The following is a 27888-nucleotide window of genomic DNA, read 5'->3' on the forward strand; positions in this document are numbered from 1 at the left end:
TCCTGCCTTCCGCCCAATGACAGCTGGGATAGGCTCCAGCACCTCACCGCGACCCAGAAGGATAAGCGGTTTAGATGATGGATGGATGGATGAATATGATCAGTGAAACTTTACCAAATGTGGTACACTTATGTTCCCTAAGTAAAAGTACTGAAGTTGACAATGACAGTGACAATTCAGGACCTTTTTTTTGAGATGAAGTAATATAAACTAGCTGGCAAAAGGCTGTCAATAACTAATGTTCATTCTTCAAAATGAATGCTCGATTTTGTGTGAACTGTGTCCACATACAGCCACTGATCAGAAAGCCAATTCTGTGGTGCTGCAGCGATTACAGTGATCTGGGACTGGAGCAGTGTTTAGAGTTTACATTGACTGCAATGATATTGTTCCATCCCTGAAAACTTTGTGGTGTCACCAAGTGAATCACACACTAACAGCTGAGGTTGAGTGGCATGTGGTGATCATGTCAGAGCTTTTAAAACTGAAGCTATTATCTGGGTATTTCAGTGTATTTCCATGCCATGTTTGGTCTTGTTTTGTGGTTTAGTATATGCTGTGAATTTCGGTGGTTTCTGAGCCGATGCAGATGTTTCCCTGTGCCACACCTCAGTCTGATCTAAAAAGAAAGTAAACAAATGAACTACATAGAGCACAAATAGGAGTGCAGGGTAAAAGTTAAAAGCAGAAAGTATTCTTGCATGGATATGGCTAAAACATGAACTCTCAAATTAAAGGAATGCTACAGAATTATTATAATATTTAAATGACATTGTATCATAAGACAGTGGAAGCTTAGTGGATTTATTATTTTGCTGTCTGTCTCCACTGACTAATAATTCAGTTTTCTATTTTTTAATTTAGTCTCATCATAGACTGATAATATTCTTCATTTATTCCCTGCTAACACTTTTGTTAAAAGCTGTTAGAAACTGCTCAGAGTCTCTCTCACTCTGTTCTGAACAAGTTTGAACCTGCTTAGTTTATCTCATGATTTTGCTGAAGGTGGAGTCTCTACAATCAGGTTTAATTACATAGGTTTACTCACAGCAGTGCTAAATGAACTCTTCCAGCTGAACCTGGTACAGCTCTGAGCCTGTTGGAGTGAATGACACACAGATATGTTTACTGTACTCTATCCTGCTGCCTCTCTCCCAGTCCTGGATAAGACTGTGTTAATGAATGTAGAGAGACTGATACAGGTACACTCACAATATTCACAACTGGTGGAAATAACCTACAACTACTGACCTGAGGACAGTGCAGCTTTTCCTCTTAAACCAGCATCTGCTCCCAGATCAGAGACAGTCCCTTACTCAGGTAGGAGACTAGCCCCACCCACAGTAGGTAAGAGTGTTTTGCAGCCTGTTCACTGATCACCTTATCAGTGTGCTTTAAAAGAGTCTACTCCAAATTAGGGATGGACACCCATAACGGACTGAATATTCGTTATGTAACCACATTTTACACTAACACTGCTCCATGTTCAGACATAGATATTGTGCTCAGCAGAAAAAAAAGCAGTTGTTGCTGAGTCCCTGCTGAGGCAGTGTCACTGGGCTAACTTTGGGTTTTTGTGGGTTTCCTCACTGAACATGGCCAGGGACCACCTACCTTGACAAGAAGGACCAACTGACATAATGACTGTATATATACTTAATTTAAACTGTAAATTTAGTCATGAATCAGATATTAAAGTAAATAAATGGTTCCTCTAAAGCAGGATAACAGTCACAATACAGGAATCTGTCCATTAGCTACCTGTTCAGGTGTGCAGGTGGCTGAAGGTGAGCAGGTTTAGCCTGTTCGAGCAAGGAGAACACTCCTAATACACTGATAGTCAGGCTCTTTCAAATACGAAGATATTTATGTACAAGATATTCATACAAATCACATCAAATACACAAACACTGCTTGTTCTATCATACTGTTATTGATTATTTCAAATAAAGTGTAAACATATTGCATGCAAGTAAATCAGAATGAGTGAATGCTATGCTTTTTTCTTTTTTACTGTGCTGTTTGAGCTGAAACAAAAACAGATCTGTGTTTATGAAAAGTGAAGTTAATGACGTTCCAGTATTGCAGAGTTTTTTCTGTTTATTTACATCTAATCATTTTCCTTATTAAGCACCTGTCAGTCTATGAAAGCAAAGTATGCTATTGTGAAGTGTTTAACATTACTTTAAAACAAATTAATTTATTTTTTAAATAAATAAGAAGGATAAGAAACTTCTCCATCATATCAGCACTAAATAGGACTAATCAGTACGATTAACAGAGAAAATCAGTAAAGGGGTGGAACTTATCTTTACATAAGCAGAAAAAAAAATGAAAATAATGAAGGAAATCAATAACAGTGATTGTTGAAACAGAAATATTGACACATCTGCATAAACACACTACATCACACAGAGAAGCTTAACTAAGACAACAAAAAACCTCAAACGGTAACAATGAAATAACTAAACACAATAATATATCGGTTAATAGAGTTAAATGCATAAATAGAAAGAAAGGTGGGGGAGGGGCACCCACAGCTCTATCTTCCATATGTGAATGATATGTAATTGAGACACAATGTGTGTGTAGAGAGTGGGTGAGAGTTCCAGAGTTAGAGCTGTTGTGATGTAGACTGGGATCAGTTCACTGATATAAAGATGAACTCTTGCACCTCAGCCCAGTGGCACTGGTTCCATTCAGCTCATTAAGTTCATCCAACAGAACAGCATAACAATATCAATATAATATTTATGAACCTCTAACTGTCAAGCTCATATTTTTGCCATTATGCCCGGTGCCTCCTGAACACACTCTGATCACCAATGTGGGGTCGTCCACTAGCATGAGGGGTTTGATGGATGGGCCACTGGAGTCACTGGTGTACAGGAAGTGATGTTATGGTGAGATGACACAGCCTAGCGTTGCAGCCGTGTTCACAGATTTGACCCATAATAACCCGGACACACACACACGGTACCATATAGAATCATATACTGAGCGAGTGTGTGTTTGTACTAAGACTTCATCCTCTCCATATAACTCTCTGTGTGTAAAAGCAGACCAGCTGTAAGGTGTTCTGATGCTGTAAGACAGAGAAGAGGAGAGAATCATCAGACATGAACTCACACTGATGGGTCATTCAACACCAGCACACCTAGAACATGTCCTGTCACGTCATGGACTTCCATGAAAAAACTACTACTAGATAGATAAATACATAGATAGATAGAAACTTTATTGATCCCGAAGGAAATTTAGCAGCCAGTATCAGTCACACAACACAGGACAGTAATAATAATAAGGGTGAAACAAAATAAAAGGAAGAATAAATATTAAAAAAAACTATCTACAGGCAAGTACACAAATAGAAATATACAAAAATCTGCAATACGATCTATAACCTGAGATGAAAAAGGCAGTGCAATAATGACTGTACAAGGAGGCGTGGGTACCACTACTACACATTACATCTACAGGAGCTTTTATGACTCCCATTCTAAATCCACTGGCATTAATATGGAGTTGGTCCCACTTTGCAGCTCTAACAGCTTCCACTCTTCTGGGAAGCTTCTACAAGATGTTGGAGAGAGTCTGTGGGAATTTCTGCCCATTCGTCCAGAAGACCGTTTGTGAGGTCAGACACTGATGTTGAACGAGAGGTTCTGGCTCACAATCTCCATTCTAGCTCATCCCAAATGTGTTGGATAGAATTAAGGTCAGGGCTCTGTGTGGGCCAGTCAAGTTCTTCCACATCAAACTCACCCAGCCATGACTTTATGGAGCTGCTTTGTGCACTGGGGCTCAGTCATGCTGGAACAAGAAAGGTTCTTCCCCAAACTGTTCCCACAAACGTGGAAGTGTACAATTGTCTTGGTCTGCTGAAGCTTTAAGATTTCCCTTCAGTGGAACTAAGGGGTCCAAACCCCGAAAAACAACCCAATAGCATTATCCCCCCTCCACCAAACTTTACAGCTGGCACAATGCAGCCAGGCAGGTAACGTTCTCCAGGCATTCGGCAAACCCAGACTCGTCCATCAGACTGACATATAGAAGCTGATTCCTCACTCCACAGAATAAATTTTGACTGCTCCAGAGTCCAGTGGCAGCGCTTTACACCACTCCATCCAACGCTTGGTATTGTGCTTTGTGATGTAAGGCAGCTACTCAGTCATAGAAAATCATGCCATGAAGCTCCCAGTGCTCAGTTTTTGTGCTGATGGTAAAGCCAGATGAGGTTTGAAACTCTGCAGTTATTGAGTAGCAGAGTGTTGGCAACTTTTATACACTATGCACCTCAGCACTCTGTGACCCTGCTCTGCAACTTTACTTTATATTTCCACTTTTTAATAATACCACTCACAGTTGATAGTAGAATATCTAGGAGGGAAAGAATTTTGCAAACTGACAACAATGAAACACTGCAGTAATGGCATCCTACTACAGTATCTCGCTCAAATTCAGTGAGCTCTTTAGAATGACCCATTCGTTCACAGATGTGTGTAAAGGCAGACTGCATGGCTAGATGCTTCATTTTATACACATGAGACTGAACGAAAAACATGAATTCAGTTGTTGAGAGGTGTGTCCCAATACATTTAGCCATATTGTGTGTGTACACTGTTTGCGTGTGTGTGTAGACAGTAACTCACTGTAGTTTCTCCAGTTTACAGTGTGGATCCTCCAGTACTTCAGAGAGCAGCTTCACTCCTGGCTTTCCTGGTTTATTGGAGTTCAGGTTCAGTTCTCTCAGGTGAGAGGAGGGGTTTGATTTTAGAGCTGTAGCCAGAGCACCAAATCCTTTATGTGTAATACTGCAGATACACAACCTGTAGAGAGAACGAGAAAAAACTCCTCACACTTACAGATCAACACAAACACACAAATAGTGATAAAGTGATGATCTTACTCCAGTGTCTCCAGTTTACAGTGTGGATTCTTCAGTCCAGCAGAGAGCAGCTCCACTCCTGAATCCTGCAGGCTATTGTTACTCAGTTTCAGTTCTCTTAAGCTTGAGGAGTTTGAGCTGAGAGCTGAGGCAAGAGCTGCACAGCTTTTGTCTGTGAGATTAAAGTTACAGAGCCTAGGAGAGAAATAGTGATACATTAGAAAACTGACATCTCACACACACAAACATACACACACATGCTCACAAACACACACACACACATATACACAATAAAACATCCTCACACACTAAATGCACTGTAAACACATGCAATAACACAAAGACTGACACAGGCATACACAAATACAGACTCTTACACATACAAATGCTCGCCAATACACATACATGAATTTACACACATGTTCAAACACACACATTAACACATAGATTTACAAATGCACACAATCACACGCATTCACTAGTCACCCAGTGTTACATTACATGAATAAACTGTTCAGTAACACATTTGTAAGTGAAATACTTACTTAGCTCTTCTGGATGCTTTGATCACTGGCAGCAGCCTCAAAAGACATTCCTCTGATGGGTCATAATCATCCAGGTCAAACTCATCCAGCTGCTCTTCTGAATTCAGCAACACAAACACCAAAGCTGACCACTGGGCAGGAGAGAGCTTGGCTCTGAGATGACTGTAATATTTACTGTTCACATATGTTTGGACTTCTTGTTCTAGAGAATGATCGTTGAGTTCATTCAGGCAGTGGAACAGATTGATGGATTTCTCTGGAGAGGGATTCTCCCTGATCTTCTCCTTGATGTACTGGACTATTTCCTCTTTGCTGTGAGAGCTGCTTCCTGTCTGTGTCAGTAGGCCTCGTAAGAGAGTCTGATTGGACTCCAGTGAGAGGCCCAGTAGGAAGCGGAGGAAAAGATCCAGGTGTCCATTCTCACTCTGTAAGGCCTTGTCGACTGTAGACTTGAGGAAGTTTGATAATTTGGACTTTCTGAAAATACCAGAGAGATCAGTGGTCAACTGTTTTGTTCCATCTCTGCTGTTAAAGGAGAGAAATGCATATAAAGCAGCCAGAAACTCCTGAAAACTCAGGTGCACAAAGCTGAACACCTTCCCCAGGTGCAGCTTAAACTCTGCCCTGAAGATCTGAGTACAAACTCCTGAGCACACTGACACTTCTCTGACATCAATGCCATACTCTCTCAGGTCTTCCTCATAGAAGATCAGATTGCCCTTTTCCAGCTGTTGAAAAGCCAGTTTTCCCAGTACCAGAACACACTCTCTAGTTTGCTGAAGATCAGTGTCACATTTCCCATGGTACTTTTGGTCCTTGTGTTTGATCTGAAAGATCAGGAAGTGTGAGAACATTTGAGTCAGAGTTTTAGGGATCTCTCCACTCTCTGCTTCACCCAACACTCTCTCTAGAACAGTGGCTGCAATCCAACAGAAGACTGGGATGTGGCACATGATGTAGAGGCTTCTTGAGGACTTAATGTGTGAGATGATTTTAATGGCCAGGCTCTGGTCACTGATTCTCTTCCTGAAGTACTCCTCTTTCTGAGGGTCACTAAACCCTCGTATCTCTGTTACCAGGTCAACACACTCAGGAGGGATCTGATGGGCTGCTGCTGGTCGAGAGGTTATCCAGAGAAGAGCAGAGGGAAGCAGATTCCCCTTGATGAGGTTTGTCAGTAGGACATCCACTGAGGCTGAATCTGTTACATCCCACAAGCTCTCATTGTTCTGGAAATCTAGAGGAAGTCGACACTCATCCAGACCATCAAAGATGAACATCACTCTGTGGGCATCACAGTCTATGGATCTTAATTCTTTTATTTCAGGGAAAAATTGATGAAGAAGCTCCATCAGACTGAGTATTTTCTCCTTCATTAAATTGAGCTCCCTCAAAGGAAGTGGAAATATGAAGAGGACGTCCTGATTTGCTTTTCCTTCAGCCCAGTCCAGAATGAACTTCTGCACAGAGACTGTTTTTCCAATTCCAGCAACTCCTTTAGTCAGCACAGTTCTGATGGGTCTGTCCTTAAAGAGGTCATTGTATTTTATGGGTTTCTCCTCTGTTGCTGGTCTCCTGGATGCTGCCTCAATCTGTCTGACCTCGTGTTCATTATTGATCTCTCCACTCTCTCCCTCTGTGATGTAGAGCTCTGTGTAGATCTCATTCAGAAGAGTTGGTGTTTCATGCTGTGAGATTCCTTCATTAATTCTGTTGAATTTCTCTGTGAGTTTTGCTTTCAGTTTTTTCTGATATGCAGAGACCATCTCTAATCAACAAAAGAAGAATGTAATGATAAATATTTTGTTCTATGAGCACTTACCTAATGTCAAATTTAAAATTATTCTTAAAGCACCAGTGCATTCTAAATTTACATCCTATAATAAAAATATGAATATTTATTTAAAAATCTAAAGTTCTGTGAACATCACCATCAGTCACTGATCTGTACAGAAAGACCATCTTGATTCTATTTAACATGTCACAGTAATATTGGCACGCATCCCTCTGGCTCTGAGGCCTCCAAGGAATCCATCTCCCCGAATCCTCTGGGGATCACATTACTCCTGTCCCTCCGCCGCACTCGAATCACTGATCTCTTTCTCCCAAATACTGATCCGTTTCACCTGTTGCTGTTATCACATGCCCAGTTAATGTTAGTATAACCTGGGCTTTTAGTCTAGTTCATTACAAGGTATTGTGGCTTTCTAAGAGCTACTGAGCATTTATTCCTGTATTGTTGTTTCTGGTTCTGACTGCTTTTCTGTATTTTTGACTTTTTTTGCCATTTTTAACTGACTCTTTTGGACTGTTTTTGCCTGATGTTATGTTTGTTTCTTTGTACATTTGTCATTTTTGGATTTGATCTGTGCCTGTTTTCTGACAACGATTTTGGCTCACGACTCAACCAGTGAAGCTTTTTTTCCCTTTTTATCCATGAGCATCTGACTCATTATGTCATGTTACACATTATCGAAAATCAGCTCGCTCCTGTCCATATAACTGCATTCATTAGGATGTGAAAGGTAAAAACTGGTTCTAGATCAGCTCTCTTACTCTGAGAAGTGTGCTAAGTGTGGATCAGTGTTCTTCCTCTAAAGTTACAGTGATGTAATAAAGCCCCGCCCACAGCTCTTACTGCTCTGTAGTATGTTAGCGAGGTCTGTCTGCTTCATGTTCCTCAGCATGTTCAGTGTGATCTTCAGCACCCCCTCTCTGGAACTGCTCTGATCCTCCTCATCCTCCACCTCTCTCTCAGAGCATGCTGGGTAATCTGCACTCAGCAGCTTCTTGAACCTCTTCAGCTCTTTCTTCACCAGAGAGTTTATTTTGTGCTCCACATCCTGATTAGCAATAAACAGTAAAAAGGAAATCATAAAAACACTGTTATCTTACAGAGAGTTGATATCATGATTTGATTATAAGATTGAGAATTACTATCCATTATTAATAATTCAACCACAGATCAATCTCGTTAACTAAAACCTGATAGTTGTGGATTGAACTTATTATGGTCTATGAGACAAACAACATAAGACTGAGACATGAAGAAGAGTGAAATTAAAGGTTTCATCATGGTGTATTGTACACACTCACCTTAAAAATGGACTCGAGGTGATTTATGTTCACCATTTTATCCTTTGGAGCACTGTTAATTGGGGAATATACAGAAAAAACAATATCGAGAGATCAAAGAAATATGTAACAATAATGAATGAATGGAACTGCACATTACTGTTATATACTCTACATTACACTCAGTTCCAGGTATAAATCTCCACATTACTGTTATATTCTCTACATTACACTCAGTTCCAGGTATAAATCTCCACATTACTGTTATATTCTCTACATTACACTCAGTTCCAGGTATAAATCTCCACATTACTGTTATATTCTCTACATTACACTCAGTTCCAGGTATAAATCTGCACATTACTGTTATATTCTCTACATTACACTCAGTTCCAGGTATAAATCTCCACATTACTGTTATATTCTCTACATTACACTCAGTTCCAGGTATAAATCTCCACATTACTGTTATATTCTCTACATTACACTCAGTTCCAGGTATAAATCTCCACATTACTGTTATATTCTCTACATTACACTCAGTTCCAGGTATAAATCTCCACATTACTGTTATATTCTCTACATTACACTCAGTTCCAGGTATAAATCTCTACATTACTGTTTTCCTCTCCAGCAGCTCAGACTCCTCCAGCTCAGGGAAGCATAATGGGTCAAAATGCTTTATGCCTCAGATTAGTAATCTAATTAGCACCAAAGCAAAGATTCATACCTTTCCCATATCTTTTCACTTTCCATAGTTGCAGTGTTCTTTGCTGCTGTTTTATGCTCAATAAATGCAGCTCCTGGAGACTTGATTAGTGAAGGGGAACATGAATTTGAGGGGGAACTGAATAGGACGCAACATCAGTCACCATTTCACTAACATTGGTGCTTGTAGCAGTCAAAAACTCTCCTAGTCAGTCAGGAATCACTACCACACAAAACAGCAGCTTGTTAACAGCCACTGACTATCTGTAACGGGTGTGTTAAAGCAGAGTAGGCATTGACAAGTCCTGGGCAGTGTTAAAATCAGGACTACTGTTCCTCCGACAGTCCTGCAAGCCTTCAATCACAGTGTCACTAATATTGGTGCTTGTGCCAGTCATAAATTCTCCTAGTCAGTCAAGAATCACTTCCACAGGGAAATTACTTTGGACAGGATTTTTCTCTGCCTGGTTAGTGAGTGTTAATATGCCACTAGCAGTGGTTGCTATTGTCCACAAGTCAAACCAAGATTAACCTACTGAATAGAATGCAATGATGTACAAATAATAACATATCATATGTTGAAATGTTTTGAATTTGATGCCAGCAACATGCTTCTAAAAAGCTGGCACAGGGGCATGCTTACCACTGTGCTGCATCACCTTTTCTTTTAACAACACTCTGTACGTGTTTGGAACCTGAGGAGACCTTCTGTTGTAGTTTTGAAGGTGAAATGTTTTCCCATTATTGCTTGGTATAAAATTTCACTTGCTCAACATTTCGGGGTCTCCTTTGTCGTATTTTTCATTTCATAACCCTCCAAATGTTTACAGGTCTGGACAGTAGGCAGGACAGTTTAGCACCCAGACTCTTTACTACAGAGCCACACTGTTGTAATACATGCAGAATGTTGTTTGTCATTGTCTTGCTGAAATAATCAAGGCCTTCCCTAAAAAAGACATAATCTGGCTGGCAGTACCCAGATAGCATACATATGTCAGTTCACTGGCTTGATAAGGTCGGCACCCTGCTGACTGTATGCCACCACTGGTACACCCTTGGACCACCAAGATTATTGTCTTGCATGCAGGGTTTAACTAATTTTTAATCTTCTTAAACAAATTTTTAATGCACACAGTCTTTTATTTTGGAAAATAAACTAAGACAAACATTACAAACAACTGACAGAAACAAAAGTAATGATTTTGTTGAAAATGTTGCTGCTGACACTGTGCTAGAACTGTAGTTTGTTCAGGTGGTACTGATTATGAGGAACACGGTCCTAAACCATCACACTGTCCTTACCTCACATCAGAAAAACTGTCTCTCTCTCTGAAGTGCATTGGAGGGTCCATTGACTGGTCACTCTTCATGGACACACAGCTGGTTTCAGGTGAGGCTGATCTCTCTCTCTGAATCACACTAAGACACACCATTGAAGAAAATATATTGTTATGCCCATAAATGCTACAAAATACATATGTATCATAATATCTAACAAAATATAAAAACATGCTATTTATTATAGTATTAAGTGTCTGCTTATCTAGTTATACAAACCACTATTAAACATTTAACATGATGTTATATTGACATGATGTTTATTTTTTATTAATATTTTCATTTCAGTTTGGAGCTTTGCAGTGAGTGATGTACAGAAGACAATTTTTTTGCACTACTTGCTTCAGCAGTTGTTGGCCCTGCTCTGTTGTCATGGTCTACCGCTTTGTGACTGAGCTGTTGCTGCTTCATTTCACAATAATAGCACTTACAGTTGACAGGGGCAGATCTACCATGGCAGAAATTTCTGACTTGTGGCAGAGGCAGCATTCTATGCCAGTGCCAAGTATAAAGTCACTGAGCTCATCAGTACGATCTGTTCTACTGTCAGTGTGTGTCTATGGAGACTGCATGGCTATGTCCTTAATTTTACACACCTGTTGAAACACCTGAATTTACACAATGAAACACCTGAACCCAACAATGAGGAATTGGGTCCACATACATTCAGCCATATAATGTATCTGTATAGTGTAAAGTTTCAAATTTGAAACATCACCTAAAGTGTGAGATTGTGAAATACATAATAAGGCCACTGTTAAAGAATAAGAATGAAAAAATGTAGTGAGAAAAACATGAGCATTATTGTAAAATTCAGGCCTAGCCAAGTGCTGTTCTTTTAAATTTATGCTGTGTTGCCTGATTAATGACAAAAAAAGGAGTGCACTCTTGTGTGGTTGGAAGAGAAAATGAAAGACACTCAGAGTTTTCATGCGTTGCTTTTCTCACAAACACTACAAAGACATGTTTTTTACTGTGTCCTGTACTGCTGTGCCACATTTAGTTGTATTAGCTTTAAGGTTCAATTGATATCTGAGAAACGTACAGTGTTTACACTTTCACCTAAGCTTGATAAAACATCTCCCTCTATAAATTATACTGGCTTGTCCTTCGACTGGTCACACTTCATGTACACACAGTCACAGACAATTCTAATGTCTGTATATACATAAGTAAAATCTAGAATATATACACTTTAAACAACAGCACTTCACAGCGTCACACTATTCTCTCACCTCTGGTCTCTCTCTGTGTGCTGTTCTTCTCCAGAGGAGCTCATTTTGGAGCTCATGTCTCCTACAGGTCACAGCTGGATCCCTGCAAACAGACACACACAGAGAAACAGAGCAGGACACACAGTGACTTCACTCCAAAATCACTGTCTCAGATTCAGCCCTGCCTCATCAGGCTGTTCACCTACAGAGAAATATTAAAGTCATCAGGTCAGAGAGTCAATTCTGTTAGTTAAGACTTCAGTAAAAATCTACTGAACTGATCTTTATCTACTGCAGAATAAAATCAGTCATAATCTACATACTCACTGTGTTTATCTCGTAAACTGCTTTCTATTCCTCTCTTCCCAAAACGGAGCTGCTGAGCTGCACTTCCACTGATATCAGTTTGAACTAGTTTAGTTTCCTGTGGAGGAGGGGCGTTGACGTGGTGCATTCAGATGATCCTTGAAAACACATTTTCTTTTATTTAACTTTTTATTTTCCTAGATAAAAAAGCACAGTGTTGTTTAGTGTTTTTGTACTGTTGATAAACTAGTCTTAAGGATGAGTTCTTAAGTAATATAGTTTAAACTTAAGAGCACTATCCTGCCCCCTTCTGTTCACTCTGTGTACTGTTAGAGTTTGTAGGTGATGTAGTTTAATGCTGCAACATACATGCTAATGTAAAAAAGCCACAATGATATATGAGATATTCTTTGTACTCTCTGGTGCTCTTATACCTGAAATACTATCAACAGTTTCAGAAAGCGTGGTATCCAATACAAATGTGCTGTAAATAGATTGTAAACTGGTCTTAAGTCTAAAAAAAGCTAAACCTTTCCCTTCTGTCTGCTGACGTTCCTTCATGAGAGAATGACTGAATTAATCCTCCACAGTCCAGAGGTGCTGAAGTCCAGAGTGGACTATAGAAGTGTCTATAGAAGCTTTAGTAAGCAGCATAATGTTCACGGTAAGCACATTTTTTCCTGTTGATTTGAACAGAGCCCTTTAAGACCATCACACAACTCTGGAGAAGAGAGAAGTGGGCGTGTCCAACATTTGGCTCACTAAGACAGGCTGAGTCAGTTTTATTAAAGCTCTGCTGACAGAACATTTGAGGTTTTCTTTAAGAACATCTACTGGATGCGTTATCACTTTGCTGAAAACACTGAAAACTGTTACAGACTGTAAAAATGTGATTACTGTTTCTATAGAAACCCACACCTGCTGTTAGCATAACTGGCTAATACTACCTGCAAACCCTGCTTAACCTTTCATACAATGCAAATATAACAATATTTCATTACATCATATAATTCAGAGCCTATTACCATCTTATGAGTGAACCTGATTATTATTATTATTACATAGTTTTATAGCAAAGTGAATAAATCAGATTATTATAGTACTCTATAATAAATGTGTAGAGTCCTGTAGCAATTTTCAGAATTTCACTGTGAACTTGTTATAGTCATGTCATAGTACAGTAGTGTTCCTGTGGTTTTAGATCATGGGGGCATTTTTGACTTTTGCTTATTTGTCCTATCTATTTATGATATTTATTATTTTTATTAGCATTATTGAATTTTAATAGCTAATACTACCAGCTAACACTTCACATAATGCAGATAAGAACAGATTCTTTATTTACAGCTAAATAACATCAATGGGCTTTCAGAACTGTCTTATGGTCATGTCATATAACTTATCCTTGTTATTATTATTAATTAAAATTCTCAGTGATGTTCCTGATGTTCTACCAACAGTTTCTTGGATCATAATCATTCATTACATAAGTCCAGTGTTGGTCTACATAATACTGCATTTCCTTGGCCTGGAGCTCCACCATTTTTAGCTCATGGTGGAAATGAAGTGCAAATGAAAAATACTTACTGGTCAACATGTTTGTTTTCTGTTAGAGATCATCTGAAATTGTTATTTGTGTCTTGGTCCTGCAAATTGGCATAGCACAGTTTTCTCTTGCTGCTCCCTTTTAGTGTTTATATTGTATATTTTTCCAGTTTCTCCATCCTCCTTTTCATGTTCCTGTAATCATAAAAAGCATCTTTTTTCTATTAAGTTTTAGCATCTTTCTATTTGGATTCCAGTTCATGGTCCTCCTCTTTTATTTTTTTGTGTGTATCCCATCATAAAAATTTAGTCCTGCTGTGATAGATCACTCAGCAGCTTTGGTGTTCCCTGATTCCAAAGCCTTGTCCACAAAGTCTGATTAAGATTAACATTTTGAGGACCTATGAATGAGTCTCAATGACCAACTGACCATCTTTATAAAATAGACTTGAATTAATTTAAAAGGTTAACAAGGGAGGGACAAAGTTCATTGCATGTTGCCATGATTGAATGAGCATAAGGCTCATGTTGACATGACCAGTGAGGCATTTAAGGCTCATGGTAATAATAATGGTGATAATAATATCTTTATTTATAGAACACTTTTCATTCTGGTGGCAGCTCAAAGTGGTTTACAGACAGGTAATAATGTTTTAGAGTAATAGACACAACAACAAAAGGTCAAGTTAAAAAGAAATACAGAAGAGACGTAGAATTTAAATCCAACACTGAATTAAAGAGATACTTTTTCAAGTGTTTCTTAAATGTCTGAATTGAGCTTGACTGTCTAATAGAAGGTGGAACTGAGCCCCACAGTTCAGAAGCATAAGAACCGAAAGATGCCTCTCCATGTTTTTATGTATTTTGCTAGCCAAAGTCATGAAAGATTGTGAAAGGTAAAAAGCAATTTTTCCCTCAAAACATGTATACAGTTTATACATTTAAATAAATGTACATTTGTATAAATATCACTAAAACATAAATATCACAGATTTCTTTCTGATCTTTCAGATTTTTGTAAAAAACATTCATTAAAACAGAATTCAGAACCATTGACATGATAGATATAAAAACAGAATGCAAGTGCAGTATGCAGTATGTGCGCAACTGAATTTATATATATATATATATAAATGTACTATGAAAAAATACACAGTCCTGTCACATAGAAAGTGATACATTAAAATAGCCAAACTTATTAATTCTGTCCCCGGTGTGGGGTCATCCTCCACCAACATGAATTATTTGACAGACGAATAGCTGGAGTTGCAGCCACTGATGTACAGAAAGTGATGTTATGACTTGATCACAGTTGAATTCACAGATTTGACAGGCAGGAATCCAAACACACACGGTACCATGTAGAACCATATACTGAGTGTGTGTGTTTGTACTAAGAATTCATCCTCTCCTCATAGCCCTCTGGGTGTGAGAGCAGATCAGCTGGGTGGTGTTCAGATGCTGTATGACAGAGAAGAGGAGAGAATCATCAGACATGAACTCAAACCAGTCAGATATCAGACTCCACTCAAGAACATAATCAGCAGAAACAGCCTTACTACACACTTAAGGTTCAGTTTTCAAATTTCAAGAGTTTATTGTCACATACATATATGACGGTGTACAACGGTTGTATAAATGTTATGTGTGTAATTTCTGCTAAATGGGACCACCTGCCGGTTGGTCAGCGTATTACAACTGATGCGGCCCCAGCAGTAAAGGGTTGTGATATTCCACTTTTGTATATATACATATATATATATATATATATATATATATATATATATATATATATATATATATATATATATATAAAACATGTGACCAATATACCCAGCTGGGCTTTTTCAAAACACATTATTTAAAGAGTTCGAAGCTAAACCTGAAAAATGCTGACATTAGCCTGTTTCTTTATTTATATGCTGGCCGAAGCAAGTACAAAGACTTACTCTGCGGTTGCCATACTCATTACAGGTGTGTTCCATTCATATTTAATGTTTATTAAGAACAACATTAATGAGCACAGCAATGCTAGCTGGTTTAGCTAGCTTATCCTTAGCGGTACCATGTGGTCTGGATGCCATATTTTGTGTTCGCCACCAGATGGCAGTATTTCATATTTTACTTTTGGTTTATGTTAAAGGATGATGTAGCTGTAAAATATAATCCATATTGACACTTTAACAATTGACCCTGAATAAAAATGTAAAATGCAGACGTGTATAAATTTAAAAACTGAACATAGTATGAAAACACAAGCACTTTCACCACTATACGATCATGGTCATTTGTAAAGGTAATTGTATTATTTTCGTGAACTTATCTCTTATGTCATTGGTTTACTTTGAAAATATATTTAGACCAATGTATTGATTTATATTGTTCTGGGCAGCAGAGGGTCTACATGCCATGGTGTATGCTGGCTGGAACATGTACAAAGACTTACGCTGTGGTAGCCATACTCATTACAGGAGGCAAATAAATCTATATCAATTTCTAGCAGCCATTTAGTGGGAGAGGGGTAAAAGGCGTGGGTGTGAGGGGGTTCTGGGACAACAGAAGATGTGAAGTGTTCAGTTTAAGAGCAAAAACTCTTCTGAGAAGTTTCCAAACCAGACTGTGATGGAACTGGTTAGAATACTCTCTATGCTGCACCTATAGAAATTTCTTAGAGTTCTGGCTGAAATGCCAGTATTTTGCCACCTCTGCCCTATATAGTCTCATCATCCCCAGCAATCAGCCCCATTACAGTGGTATCATCAGCAATTTTGATGGTGGTGGTGTTACTGTGGAAGGCAACACAGTCATGGGTGAACAGCATTGGACTCAGTGTGCACTCCTGGGGGGCTCCCTGTGTTTATTACATGTTCTAGAGGTGTACTTCCCAATTCTGACAGACTGGTGTCTGCCCATCAGGAAATCCAGCACCCAGTTACACAAGGAGGGTGTCAGTCCACGGGTCTGGAGCCATTCAGTGAGCTTGGATCTGATAACAATGTTGAATGCAGAGCTGTAGCAAATGAACAGCATTGTTGACCTTTCTTCAGAAAAGAAATTGTAGAAATTATTCAACAGTAGTCCTTGTTCTTCTTCAATATATCTTGTGTATAAATTGTCTTTGTTTTGTTTATTTAATGTCTATTTAAGTTGCTTCTTCCTAATTTGAAACTGCAGAGCGCTCCCTGATCACTTGGCTAGCAGATGTCTACTTTGCATAGGTGTTTCCTGGGTGTTTTTGTTCCTAGTAATGACACAAACAGCTACTTTGATAGGTTTCCAACTAATGTTTACTGTCCTTAGTACATGCACAAACAGTCACTTGTCTGCATTACAATAGAATAGTTATTGCCGTGATATAAAACATAACAGATGCACATCCAACAGCTACAGGGCAAATATTTTAAAACCCTGCATGCAGACCTGTTGTTCAGATGGGGTTTTCTGTAGATGGACAGAGTGCTCTCTTTGAATAAAGACATCATTTCTGCAACCCTGGGTCTCCTGAACTCTCATTTAGCAGCACAGAAGAAGATTCCCAACGAAAGTGACTTGTTGTTTGATTTGATTTGGATTTGCCTAACACCAATTTTGCCTGTTCTTCAACCCCCAATATAAACTGTGATCATAACTGCTAGAGTGATCCTAATAAAAAACGTATATCCATCTGTCTCTTTCCTCTAACTGGCACACAAATATAAATACTGTACAGGATTCAACACCATAATGCAAGCTTTGCCTTTTGTGTTATGCACCTTTCACTTTTTGTGTCACACTGATATGCGACCCTAAGGTATATGAGATGTGCAGTGAAAAATGCAGAATATGCTTCTTTCCAGTATGCAAATACATTTGAAGAAGCAACATGGAAAACATAGGAGAACTGCTCATAAAAAGGGGAGAGATATTAAAAGTGTGGCTGAGTATGTATGCCACTTGATTTACAAAAGAACTGGTGATTGACAATTTTGCATTCAATTTTCTCTACTTTCTAAAATCAGCCATAAATTTGCTTTAGTGTCTCAATAGCATGTTGTTGGAAAGCTTTCATCAACAATGGCAGCATCAGCTAGTTTTAGATAAAGCCTTGAAGAACTGCAGAAAGAATTTTTGCCATAAAATTAATCACAATTTCACTTTCAAGATCAGAGGAATAATGTGAGAAAATGCAGCACAGAATGTTCCATGATGCTGCAATGTGCGCTTGCAGTTTGTCACGCATCCCTCTAGCTCAGAGGCCTCCATAGACTTCCTCTCCCAGAACCCTCTGGGGGATCACATGACTCCTGACCCACCTATCATGCTCCAATCACTGCTCCTGTCTCCTGAATACTTATTTATTTCACCTGTTGTCCTTTAGTATAAGGCCTGGGCTTTTAGTTCAGCTCCTTGCGAGGTACTGCTTCTTTCCTAGAACTACTGAGTGGTTCATACCTGTGTTGTGATCTCCCAGTTCTGACTGACATTCTGTAAACTGACTTTGCCTTTTTGCCTGACCCGTATTTTGGACTGTTTGCCTGGTGTTATGTTTTGTGTTTTTGTATTTTTAGTCTTTTTTTAAGATGTAACCTGTGCATGTATACTTACCACGATTTTGCCTAATGATTCTAACAGTAAAGCCTTTTTTTCCTTTTTTATCTGTGACATTACAGAATACCTCACCACTAATGCAGACGGTGGATCTGGAGGCTTTTCAGAAATCTCTCATTGAGCTGGGCCACTTATTGGGCTGTCATCAGCAGGTATTAGCAGGAGTTACTCATTCACTCGAGTCGTTGGCACAACAGCAACAAGCCCAGCTGGTACAACTCATGGCGAGTGTGGGTCTAGCCAACCACCGTCAAACCTGGAGTACTGCTGAACCATAAGCAAGCCCCAACAGTTTCCTCAGTTTTGAAGGAATTCTGAATTGTTTTTGACCATCCCCACAAAGGCATGATTAGTGGATAACTGTTGACTAAATTACGTCCACAAATTATGATCATGTTTTTGGATAACGATTCTAACATTGAAGCCTTTTTTTCCTTTTTATCTGCGAGCATCTGGCTCATTCTGTCACGTTAAACAGTCCATGGTACTCCTCCCAAATTTTTCATTTTCTCTATTGTCTTGATCTTGTTGATAGCTTTTATCCATTGGTACACAAATAGAAAGTTCCTGAATATTGGTTGTTAGGTGGGTGTAGAGTCATTAGGCCAGTAACTTACTATAGTTTCTCCAGTTTACAGTGTGGATCCTCCAGTAGATCAGAGAGCAGCTTCACTCCTGACTCTCCTGGTTTATTATTGTACAGGTTCAGCTCTCTCAGGCAAGAGGAGGGGTTTGATTTTAGAGCTGAAGCCAGAACAGCAAAGCCTTCATCTGTAATACTGCAGTTAGACAGCCTGCACAGAGAAAGAGAAAAACTCCTCACACTTACAGATCAATACACACACACCAGTTTCACACATTGTGAGGAATTCATTGTGAGAATAAACTACTTTTGGAATTCTGATGAAGCTGACTCAGCAATTTAGAAACCTAGTACTATTAATGGGAAATTACAGCAATAGCTTATTTGTGAACATAAACCAATACTAGAAAAACAGATGTTTAGATTACAGTCAGTGAAGTGAAATGTTTCTGTGATGCTTTTGTTTGGTGCAGCTTTTAGAGTGAAAACGCCACAGAAGTGTATTATGCATATATTCTAAAGAGAAGCATCAAAAAATCTACCCTAGTTTTGTGCATGGCTGCTTGTGCAATACAGCATGGCTAGCAAAGGAAAAATGATTATGTGGCATGTTTTTACAGTCAAGTTTTCATTGTTCTTGAGAGAGTTACTTTGTGCACATGATTCAAAAATGAAGGAGCTGTTCATGCTGAAGATGCCATATTCCATTTACAGGATCATCTTTGGCTAGTAGGAATGTGTGTCTTATGGTAAAATAAAATTGGAGGTATACTTCCTCCAGCAGGTCCTAGGACGACCCTGGGGTCTTGTCCCAGTAGACGGTGCCTGGTACACCCCCACCGGGAGACATCCTGGCTGCATCCGGATTAGATGCCCGAACCACCTCAACAGACCACAGCTACACCTGGCAGCTTCCAGAATGGAGGTTTTGAACAGGATCCATTCAGATTCAGTGTCCCCTACCTTCTCTGGAACATGAGAAAAGCTCTCCCAGAGGAGGAAGTTAAAATCAGTCTGAACAGGGGCCTCTGACAGTTGTTCCCAGCACACCCTCACTATTCGCTTGGGCCTACCAGGTCTGACCATCAGTCTTCCCTGCCATCTGATCCAACTTACCACCAGATGATGATTGGCTGACAGTTTAGCAGCTCTCTTCACCTGAATGTTCCCAAGCCAGATGAAACGACAAAAAAGTCGATCATTGACCTCTGACCCAAGGAGCTCTGGAACCATGTGCACTTATGAACACCCTTGTGTTTGAACTTGGTTTTCATTATGAATAATCCATGCCTAGCACAGAAACCCAATAAGAATTCACCATTCGAGATTAGATCAGGCAGGCAGTTCTTCCCACCAGGTCTCCCAATCATTGCCAATATGTGCATTGAAGTCTCCCAGCAAGACTATAGAGTCTGTAGGCAGAGCCCTTTCCAGAACCCCGCCAACTTGCTCCAAGAAGGCCAGATACTCCAACCTGTTGTTTGGTGCTTAATCACACACAACAGTCAGAGTTTTCCTCTCTGTGATTTTAATTCACATTGAGGCAACCCTCTCCTCCACCGAAACAAAGTCCAGCTGCACACAGTGTAAAAGTGATGATCTCACCCCAATATCTCTAGCTGACAGTGTGGATTCTCCAGTCCAGCAGAGAGCAGCTTCACTCCTGAATCCTGCAGCAGTTCATTGTAACTCAGGTTCAGTTCTCTCAGACTTGAATATTTTGAGCTGAGAGCTGAGGCCAGAGCTGCACAGCTTTTCTCTGTGAGATTACAGTCACACAGCCTGGAAGAGAAATGACAATACATCAAAACAATATCACACACACACACACCACCACCACCACCACCACCACCATCAACCCCCCCACAGTGAGAAGTAACCTCATAATCTCACTTCAGTCTCTCCAGTTTACAGTGAGGACTCTTCAATCCAGCAGAGAGCAGCTCCACCCCTGAATCCTGCAGCAGGTCATTATTAGTGAGGTTTAATTCTTTTAGACAGGAATTTGAGGTGATAGCTGAGGACAGAGCTGCACAGCTTCTCTCTGTGAGATTACAATTACACAATCTGGGAGAGAAATGATGATCAATTAGAACAATATCACACACATACATTCTAGTCTATTGAACCACTAATGGTTTAATAGAAGTTACTGATTGGAGTAACTAATGAAAAGCATTTCTTAATCGGTGCAGTAAATAAGAAATAATACAGTAACACATTCATGACTGAAAATACTCACATAGCTCTTCTGGATGCTTTGATGACTGGCAGTAATCTTAAAAGACATTCCTCAGATCTGTCATATTTACGCAAGTCAAAATCGTCCAGGTTTTCTTCTGAGCTCAGCAACACAAACACCAAAGCTGACCACTGGGCAGGAGACAGACTGAGTCCACGGAGACGACTGTAATCTTTCTTACTCAGGTATGTTTGGACTTCTTGCAGTAGAGAATGATCATTCAGTTCATTCAGACAGTGGAACAGATTGATGGATTTCTCTGGAGAAGGATTCTCCCTGATCTTCTCCTTGATGTACTGGACTGTTTCCTCTTTGCTGTGAGAGCTGCTTCCTGTCTGGGTCAGTAGGCCTCGTAAGAGAGTCTGATTGGACTCCAGTGAGAGACCCAGAAGGAAGCGGAGGAAAAGGTCCAGGTGTCCATTCTCACTCTGTAAGGCCTTGTCCACTGCACACTTGAGGAATTCTGACAAGTTGGACTCTTTGAAAATACCAGAGAGGTCAGTGGTCAGCTGATTTGTTTCATCTCTCCCAATGAAGGAGAGAAATGCGTAAAAGGCAGCCAGAAACTCCTGAACACTCAGGTGCACAAAGCTGAACACCTTCCCCAGGTACATCCAAAATTCCTCTCTGAAAATCTGGGTACAAACTCCTGAGTACACTGACACTTCTCTGACATCAATGCCACACTCTCTCAGGTCTTCCTCATAGAAGATCAGATTGCCTTTCTCCAGCTGTTGGAAAGCCAGTTTTCCCAGTGCCAGAATCCTCTCTCTAGTCTGCCGAGGATCAGTGTCACATTTTCCATGGTACTTTTGGTCCTTGTGTTTGATCTGAAAGATCAGGAAGTGTGAGAACATTTGAGTCAGAGTCTTGGGGATCTCTCCACTCTCTGCTTCACCCAACACTCTCTCTAGAACAGTGGCTGCAATCCAACAGAAGACTGGGATGTGGCACATGATGTAGAGGCTTCTTGAGGACTTCATGTGTGAGATGATTTTATTGGCCAGGCTCTGGTCACTGATTCTCTTCCTGAAGTACTCCTCTTTCTGAGGGTCACTGAACCCTCGTACCTCTGTTACCAGGTCAACACACCCACGAGGGATCTGATGGGCTGCTACTGGTCGAGAGGTTATCCAGAGGAGAGCAGAGGAAAGCAGATTCCCCTTGATGAGGTTTGTCAGCAGCACATCCACTGAGGCTGAATGTGTTACATCCCACAAGCTCTCATTGTTCTGGAAATCTAGAGGAAGTCGACACTCATCCAGACCATCAAAGATGAACATGACTCTATGGGCATTACTGTCTATTGATTCTATTTGTTTTATTTCAGGGAAAAATTGATGAAGAAGCTCCATCAGACTGAGCTTCTTCTCCTTCATCAAGTTCAGCTCCCTAAAAGGAAGTGGAAATATGAAGTGGACGTCCTGATTTGCTTTTCCTTCAGCCCAGTCCAGAATAAACTTCTGCACAGAGACAGTTTTTCCAATTCCAGCGACTCCTTTAGTCAGCACAGTTCTGATGGATTTGTCTTTAAAGAGGTCATTGCATTTGATGGGTTTCTCCTGTGTTGCTGGTCTCCTGGATGCTGTCTCAATCTGTCTGACCTCATGTTCATTATTGATCTCTCCACTCTCTCCCTCTGTGATGTAGAGCTTGGTATATATTTCCTTCAGAAGGATTAGTGCTCCATGCTGCGAAATTCCTTCATTAATTTTGTTACATTTCTCCATGAGTTTGGATTTTAGTTCTTCATGATACATAAAGACCAACTCTAATGAACAGAAAAAGAATATGATGATAAATATTTTCATCACCACAGTCAAATTTAATATTATTTGTAAAATGCCGATGAGTATAGGATGTAAATCTGAACATCAACAATATGAAAATGTATTAAAAAATAAAACATAACATTAAGAATATAAAATAAAATATTCAAAAAAAAAGTTCTATGAACATCACCATCAGTCACTGATCAGAACAGAGTGACCATCTTTCTTTGATTTGTATTTAAGGTCAGAGTGCTGATATAATATCACTTCCTTCTATCCATATAACTGACTTCATTAGTATATGAAGGGTAAAAGCTGCGCCTAGATCAGGTCTCTTACTCTGAGAAGTGTGCTAAGTGTGGATCAGTGTTCTTCCTCTAAAGTTACAGTGATGTAATAAAGCCCCGCCCACAGCTCTTACTGCTCTGTAGTGTGTTAGCGAGGTCTGTCTGCTTCATGTTCCTCAGCATGTTCAGTGTGATCTTCAGCGCCCCCTCTCTGGAACTGCGCTGATCCTCTTCATCGTCCACCTCTCTCTCAGAGCATGCTGGGTAATCTGCACTCAGCAGTTTCTTGAACCTCTTCAGCTCTTTTTTCACCAGAGAGATTATTTTGTGCTCCACATCCTGATTAGCAATAAACAGATGAAATAGATAAAACACCTTTATCTGACAAATAGATTTAAAAATAGAAAAAAGGATCAAAATAGTAATTGTAGCATTTTATTATACGATGGACAACTACTGCCCATTATCACAGACTCAACTAAAAATCAGTCTCATTAACTAAAACCCTGATAATAGTGAATTAAACTTAAATTTATCATGATCATCCTACACAGACAAAAGAATATACAACTGATATATCAATCATGAAATGTATTTGTACATACTCACCTTAAATATAGACTCCAGATCATTTATTTTAGTCATTTTGTCCTTTTGGATACTGTTAATTGGGGAATACACAGAAAAAAACAATACAGAGAGATGAATTTTTTTATTTTAATTTTTGACAGTTATCTCAGTTCCAGGTATAAATCTCTACATTACTGTTATATTCTCTACATTACATTCAGTTCCAGGTATAAATCTCCACATTACTGTTATATTCTCTACATTACACTCAGTTCCAGGTATAAATCTCCACATTACTGTTATATTCTCTACATTACACTCAGTTCCAGGTATAAATCTCCACATTACTGTTATATTCTCTACATTACGCTCAGTTCCAGATATAAATCTCCACATTACTGTTATATTCTCTACATTACACTCAGTTCCAGGTATAGACCATCAGAGAATTCAGACTGGATGTAGGTCACAGTTTAATCCTTACCTGCTCCTGATGCATGAAGGGCTTCATAATGAGCTGAGTGAGTTTGATCAGGCGAGACTGGGAGTGCGAAGCACCATCCCAATCTATCACACTATCCTTACCTCTCAGCAGGAGATCTTTCTTCCTCTCTGAAGTTATATGGAGCGTCCACTGACTGGTCACTCCTCATAGACACATAGCTGGGTTCTGGTGAGTCTGAACTGTCTCCCTGAGTCACACTAAAATGCAAGAAACAATGCTGTTCAAAGCATACATGCTGAAAACAAAAGTCTATTGTATATTTTTAGGTCTTGCTTTAGACAAATTAGAAGGACCCAGTAAACAAGAAGTGTAAACTGCATAAAATGCATAGTAACAACCAGCCACAGCTTGTTTAAATAACTATTTTTTTCAATTGTTTGAATGTTTTTCACTATTAATCATTCATAATTAGCATGTTTTCCAAATGTTAAAAAATTATTGTACTCATGGTCTTCCACAGCCTGTTTTATGGATGCTTTTTTCCGATGTTCCAACTATTTTGCAAAACAATATATGGTCAAAAGTTGTATAGACCATGACCAGGCTAACTGTGGTAATGGGGAAGATAGTGTTTGTACTTCTATCTTCAAGAACAAAGCCAAAATACAATGTTACTGCACAGGGTACCACTTATAAGAGGACCCTTTTCAGGAGTGTGTTACTTCTCTCGCGACCTGCGAAACTCACGATCAAGCATTTAAATACACATGGCATTTAATGGAAAAACATAATTTCACACAAGTTTCCATTAATTAACTGTAATATATTATTTTCCCTCAAACATGTATGTGAAATACAATCTTGTAATATCATGTCTGAAATATTGAGATCATTTTAAAAGTTGTTTGACAGACATATTGCATAATTTGGATGTGAAATTAACTTTATGCTCAGTTATCTCAGGACCAGCCTGGTGGGTGGGGTAAGACTGATGAATCACCACAAGCACCTCCTATGTAGAAGGAGAACTTATCAGCATTGAGGATGTGAAGTGGAGGTGACAATTATTTGATGTGTCTCCAACACCTAAAACTTTTAGCCACAGCACCTCAAGGTTACCTCTGACAGGATATTTGGCCTCTGGCTCAAACTCTCTGATTGATCCTACTCTGAACTCAATCAGAAACTTTCTCATCAGAAAATGAGACAAGACATGCAAACCTCTGGATCTGAAAAGGTGCACTGGGACTATTTCTGCAAATCCTTGAAAACCGAACAAAGCCATGCTAGCAGCCAAGCCTATCAGTCTCACAGCATAGCTGTGTAACTGTAAAGCTATTCTATGCTTTTCCCATTAATGCTAGATTAGGGTTGTATCTCAAGAAGCTGTAATAATCTAGAACCCCATTTGTTGTAAATATAAGTCAAAAAATCTAATTCCTAGTTTTCATTGTAGCAGGTTAACTGTACTGCCTTATTTGAGTATACCTAAAGAGACAGATATGCATTTCTTAGAGTTTTTCTATAAACTCTAAGAAATAAAATGCATTAATCTCTGCTCTCAAGGACTCAGGTTTGGTGTGCTTGGACCACCTCCAGTCTTTTGAAGACTGCTTTTATAACATGAAAAACTTATTTTAGAGCTTAACTTAAGGTAAGACCTCTTCTTTCTGATGTGTGGATGAAGTTGGAAAGCAATTTGTTTTCAGCCTGATTTTGGTCTTAACATTTTTTACCACATACATAACCTATTTAATGTTTGTCTTTTATTGGCTTACTAGCACTTCACCTGCATAAATTAAAGCATGTCTAATGGAAGTTTTATGTATATTAGGGCAAATCAGGTTGTACCTTCTGCAAATGATAATGTATTCACACAGCTAAAGATGTTTCATTAACTGAGCTCAAATCACCGTTTATTTCATACAAAATTTCGTGAATCAGACATGGAACAGATCATACATCATTCAAGGCTCTTAAATCTGATCAAATTTCTACACAACTTTGATGAATAAAGGCCAGTGTCTATATATATATCAGTGATCATCAGCTGGGATTGAAGTTCTTGATCCAAAGCCCACTTCTCTGATGACAGAGCTACCTTATTAACTGAAAACACTTTATCAGCTCACATCTGTGTTCACAGCATCACACTATTCTCTCACCTCAGGTCTTTCTCTGTGTGCTGTTCTTCTCCAGAGGAACTCATTTTGGAGCTCATGTCACCTACAGGTCACAGCTGGATCTCTGCAAACAGACACACACAGAGAAACAGAGCAGGACACACAGTTACTCCACTCTAATATCACTGTCTCAGATTCAGCCCTGCCTCATCAGACTGTTCACTAACAGAGGAATATTCAAGTCATCAGGTCAGAAAGTCAATTCTGTTAGTTTTGTAGAAACTTACCAAACTGCTCTACACAGCAAAAAAGAAATCTTAAATAAAATCTAGAAAATAAACAATAGATTATGTCAACAGACTAGACTAGATTTGCAAATATACATTAGTCAGCTAGCATTTAGAAACTTTGTCTATGATTATTTTAGTTAGACAAATTAGGTAATTACATAGATTTTTCACATGACAATTTTTTGAGGGAACGATATCATTTCAAAGCTCTGTACTATAAAGAATGAATTTCAAACAGCCTTATTCTAAGAATTATGATATAAGAACTACATTTACTATTTAAGAATATAGTTGGACAGGACACTGGATCTGAAAAACATTCCAGAAACACTACATTATTAAAGTTGTGTTTAAATTGTATCGTTTTTTTTTTTGTGGAAATATTAAAATTTTACAAGCTTGCTAATTAACATCAAATATTCAACCCCAATGCAGTCTGTTTGTTAGTACCCAACCCTCATTTTTTGCTTCTCTCCTACTTAATGCCAGTGTGTTCATCACTTTAGAGTTAATAAAGCAGTTTGTATCATATGCACTTTCGGAATATTTAATGCCTCATTTAGAGTATTATGAGGAGCGTAAGTTATTTGAAGCATTACAATAACAGTTTGAGACCATTTTAAAGACACTTTTGTTTATTTAAAAGCAGTATTTCCACTATTGAGCTTGGAGCTGGTCAAACATTAGCATTTCAAGGAAACGCCTGAAACAGAACTAATATGTCAATTGTTGCTAATTTTAGATAACATGACATCAGATTAAAGACATCAGATATGTATTGGTGTTAAGATTATGATATTTACAATTAATAAAACACAAGGCCTTTTCTTTTAATGTAAGAAATCTTATTAAGTAGAAATATCACTACATATAATTTTCTTGGATTCTAACACCTTTTCCTTGATTTGTTTTTACATTTTTTCTATTGTGAAGTGCAGATTTATATCATTCAGAAACTACGGCTCAGAGAAACATACTCACCATGTTCCTCTCCTTGATGTGCTTTATGTTCCTCTCTTCACAAAACAAAGCTGCTGAATTTTACTTTCATTAAAACCAGTTTGGACTTGATCAGTTTCCCAAGCAGGAGGTGCAGCATAATGGATCCTTTAAACACTCCTTGCAAACTCAGAAACTTGTGTTTGAAGTAACAACAAGGAAGTTCCCTTTAAACTGCTGACAGAAAATTAAGGGTAACCTCAGACATGTGATTTATCGCCAGCTGATAAAACTTGAATTCAGCTGGCAAAAAAGGGGTAATGATGAATATGGACAGTAACACTTTATCATATTTTTTTTAATGTACCATTACCTGGTAAAATTATTAGCTGTGAAAAAATTAGCCCATTAGAATTTGAAAATTAACAAAT

General features: G+C 38.9%; 2 protein-coding genes and 1 long non-coding RNA gene across 3 annotated transcripts; all 3 read right to left on the minus strand.

Annotated features, from left to right (window-relative positions):
- Nucleotides 1–1999: 1999 nt before the first annotated feature.
- LOC118822191 (NLR family CARD domain-containing protein 3-like) lies at nucleotides 2000–8720 on the minus strand. Its single transcript, XM_036591107.1, has 6 exons — nucleotides 8530–8720; nucleotides 8072–8276; nucleotides 5434–7201; nucleotides 4910–5083; nucleotides 4653–4829; nucleotides 2000–3085 (listed from the first exon to the last, which is right to left on the minus strand). The coding sequence occupies exons 1-6, from the start codon at nucleotides 8563–8565 to the stop codon at nucleotides 2899–2901; spliced, it is 2547 nt and encodes an 848-aa protein (XP_036447000.1). The 5' UTR covers nucleotides 8566–8720; the 3' UTR covers nucleotides 2000–2898.
- Nucleotides 8721–10585: 1865 nt separating this feature from the next.
- On the minus strand, nucleotides 10586–12166 carry LOC118822266. Its single transcript, XR_005008443.1, has 3 exons — nucleotides 12096–12166; nucleotides 11790–11970; nucleotides 10586–10635 (listed from the first exon to the last, which is right to left on the minus strand). It is a non-coding gene; the product is annotated as an uncharacterized LOC118822266 (long non-coding RNA).
- A 6656-nt stretch (nucleotides 12167–18822) lies between these two features.
- Nucleotides 18823–27590, minus strand: LOC118822188 (NLR family CARD domain-containing protein 3-like). The gene is made up of 9 exons (XM_036591106.1): nucleotides 27500–27590; nucleotides 26271–26352; nucleotides 24246–24362; nucleotides 23700–23751; nucleotides 23225–23429; nucleotides 21032–22802; nucleotides 20683–20856; nucleotides 20395–20571; nucleotides 18823–19000 (listed from the first exon to the last, which is right to left on the minus strand). The coding sequence occupies exons 2-9, from the start codon at nucleotides 26324–26326 to the stop codon at nucleotides 18823–18825; spliced, it is 2730 nt and encodes a 909-aa protein (XP_036446999.1). The 5' UTR covers nucleotides 26327–26352; nucleotides 27500–27590.
- Nucleotides 27591–27888: the final 298 nt, after the last annotated feature.

The sequence above is a fragment of the Colossoma macropomum genome, unplaced genomic scaffold (assembly GCF_904425465.1).
Source record: "Colossoma macropomum unplaced genomic scaffold, Colossoma_macropomum, whole genome shotgun sequence".
Taxonomy (NCBI): Eukaryota; Metazoa; Chordata; class Actinopteri; order Characiformes; family Serrasalmidae; genus Colossoma; species Colossoma macropomum.

Bases quoted from the DNA above. Each gene is read 5' to 3' on its own strand.
- LOC118822188 (XM_036591106.1), bottom strand. From the start codon at position 26,326: ATGAGCTCCAAAATGAGTTCCTCTGGAGAAGAACAGCACACAGAGAAA. The intron at 22,803-23,224 runs GTAAGAGCTGTG...TCTGTTCATTAG, and splicing joins CGCTAACACACTACAGAGCA to AGTTGGTCTTTATGTATCAT. The intron at 20,857-21,031 runs GTGAGTATTTTC...TTTCTCTCCCAG, and splicing joins AAAGCATCCAGAAGAGCTAT to ATTGTGTAATTGTAATCTCA.
- LOC118822191 (XM_036591107.1), bottom strand. From the start codon at position 8,565: ATGGTGAACATAAATCACCTCGAGTCCATTTTTAAG. The intron at 8,277-8,529 runs GTGAGTGTGTAC...ATTGCTAATCAG, and splicing joins ACCTCGAGTCCATTTTTAAG to GATGTGGAGCACAAAATAAA. The intron at 7,202-8,071 runs GTAAGAGCTGTG...TTTGTTGATTAG, and splicing joins CGCTAACATACTACAGAGCA to AGATGGTCTCTGCATATCAG.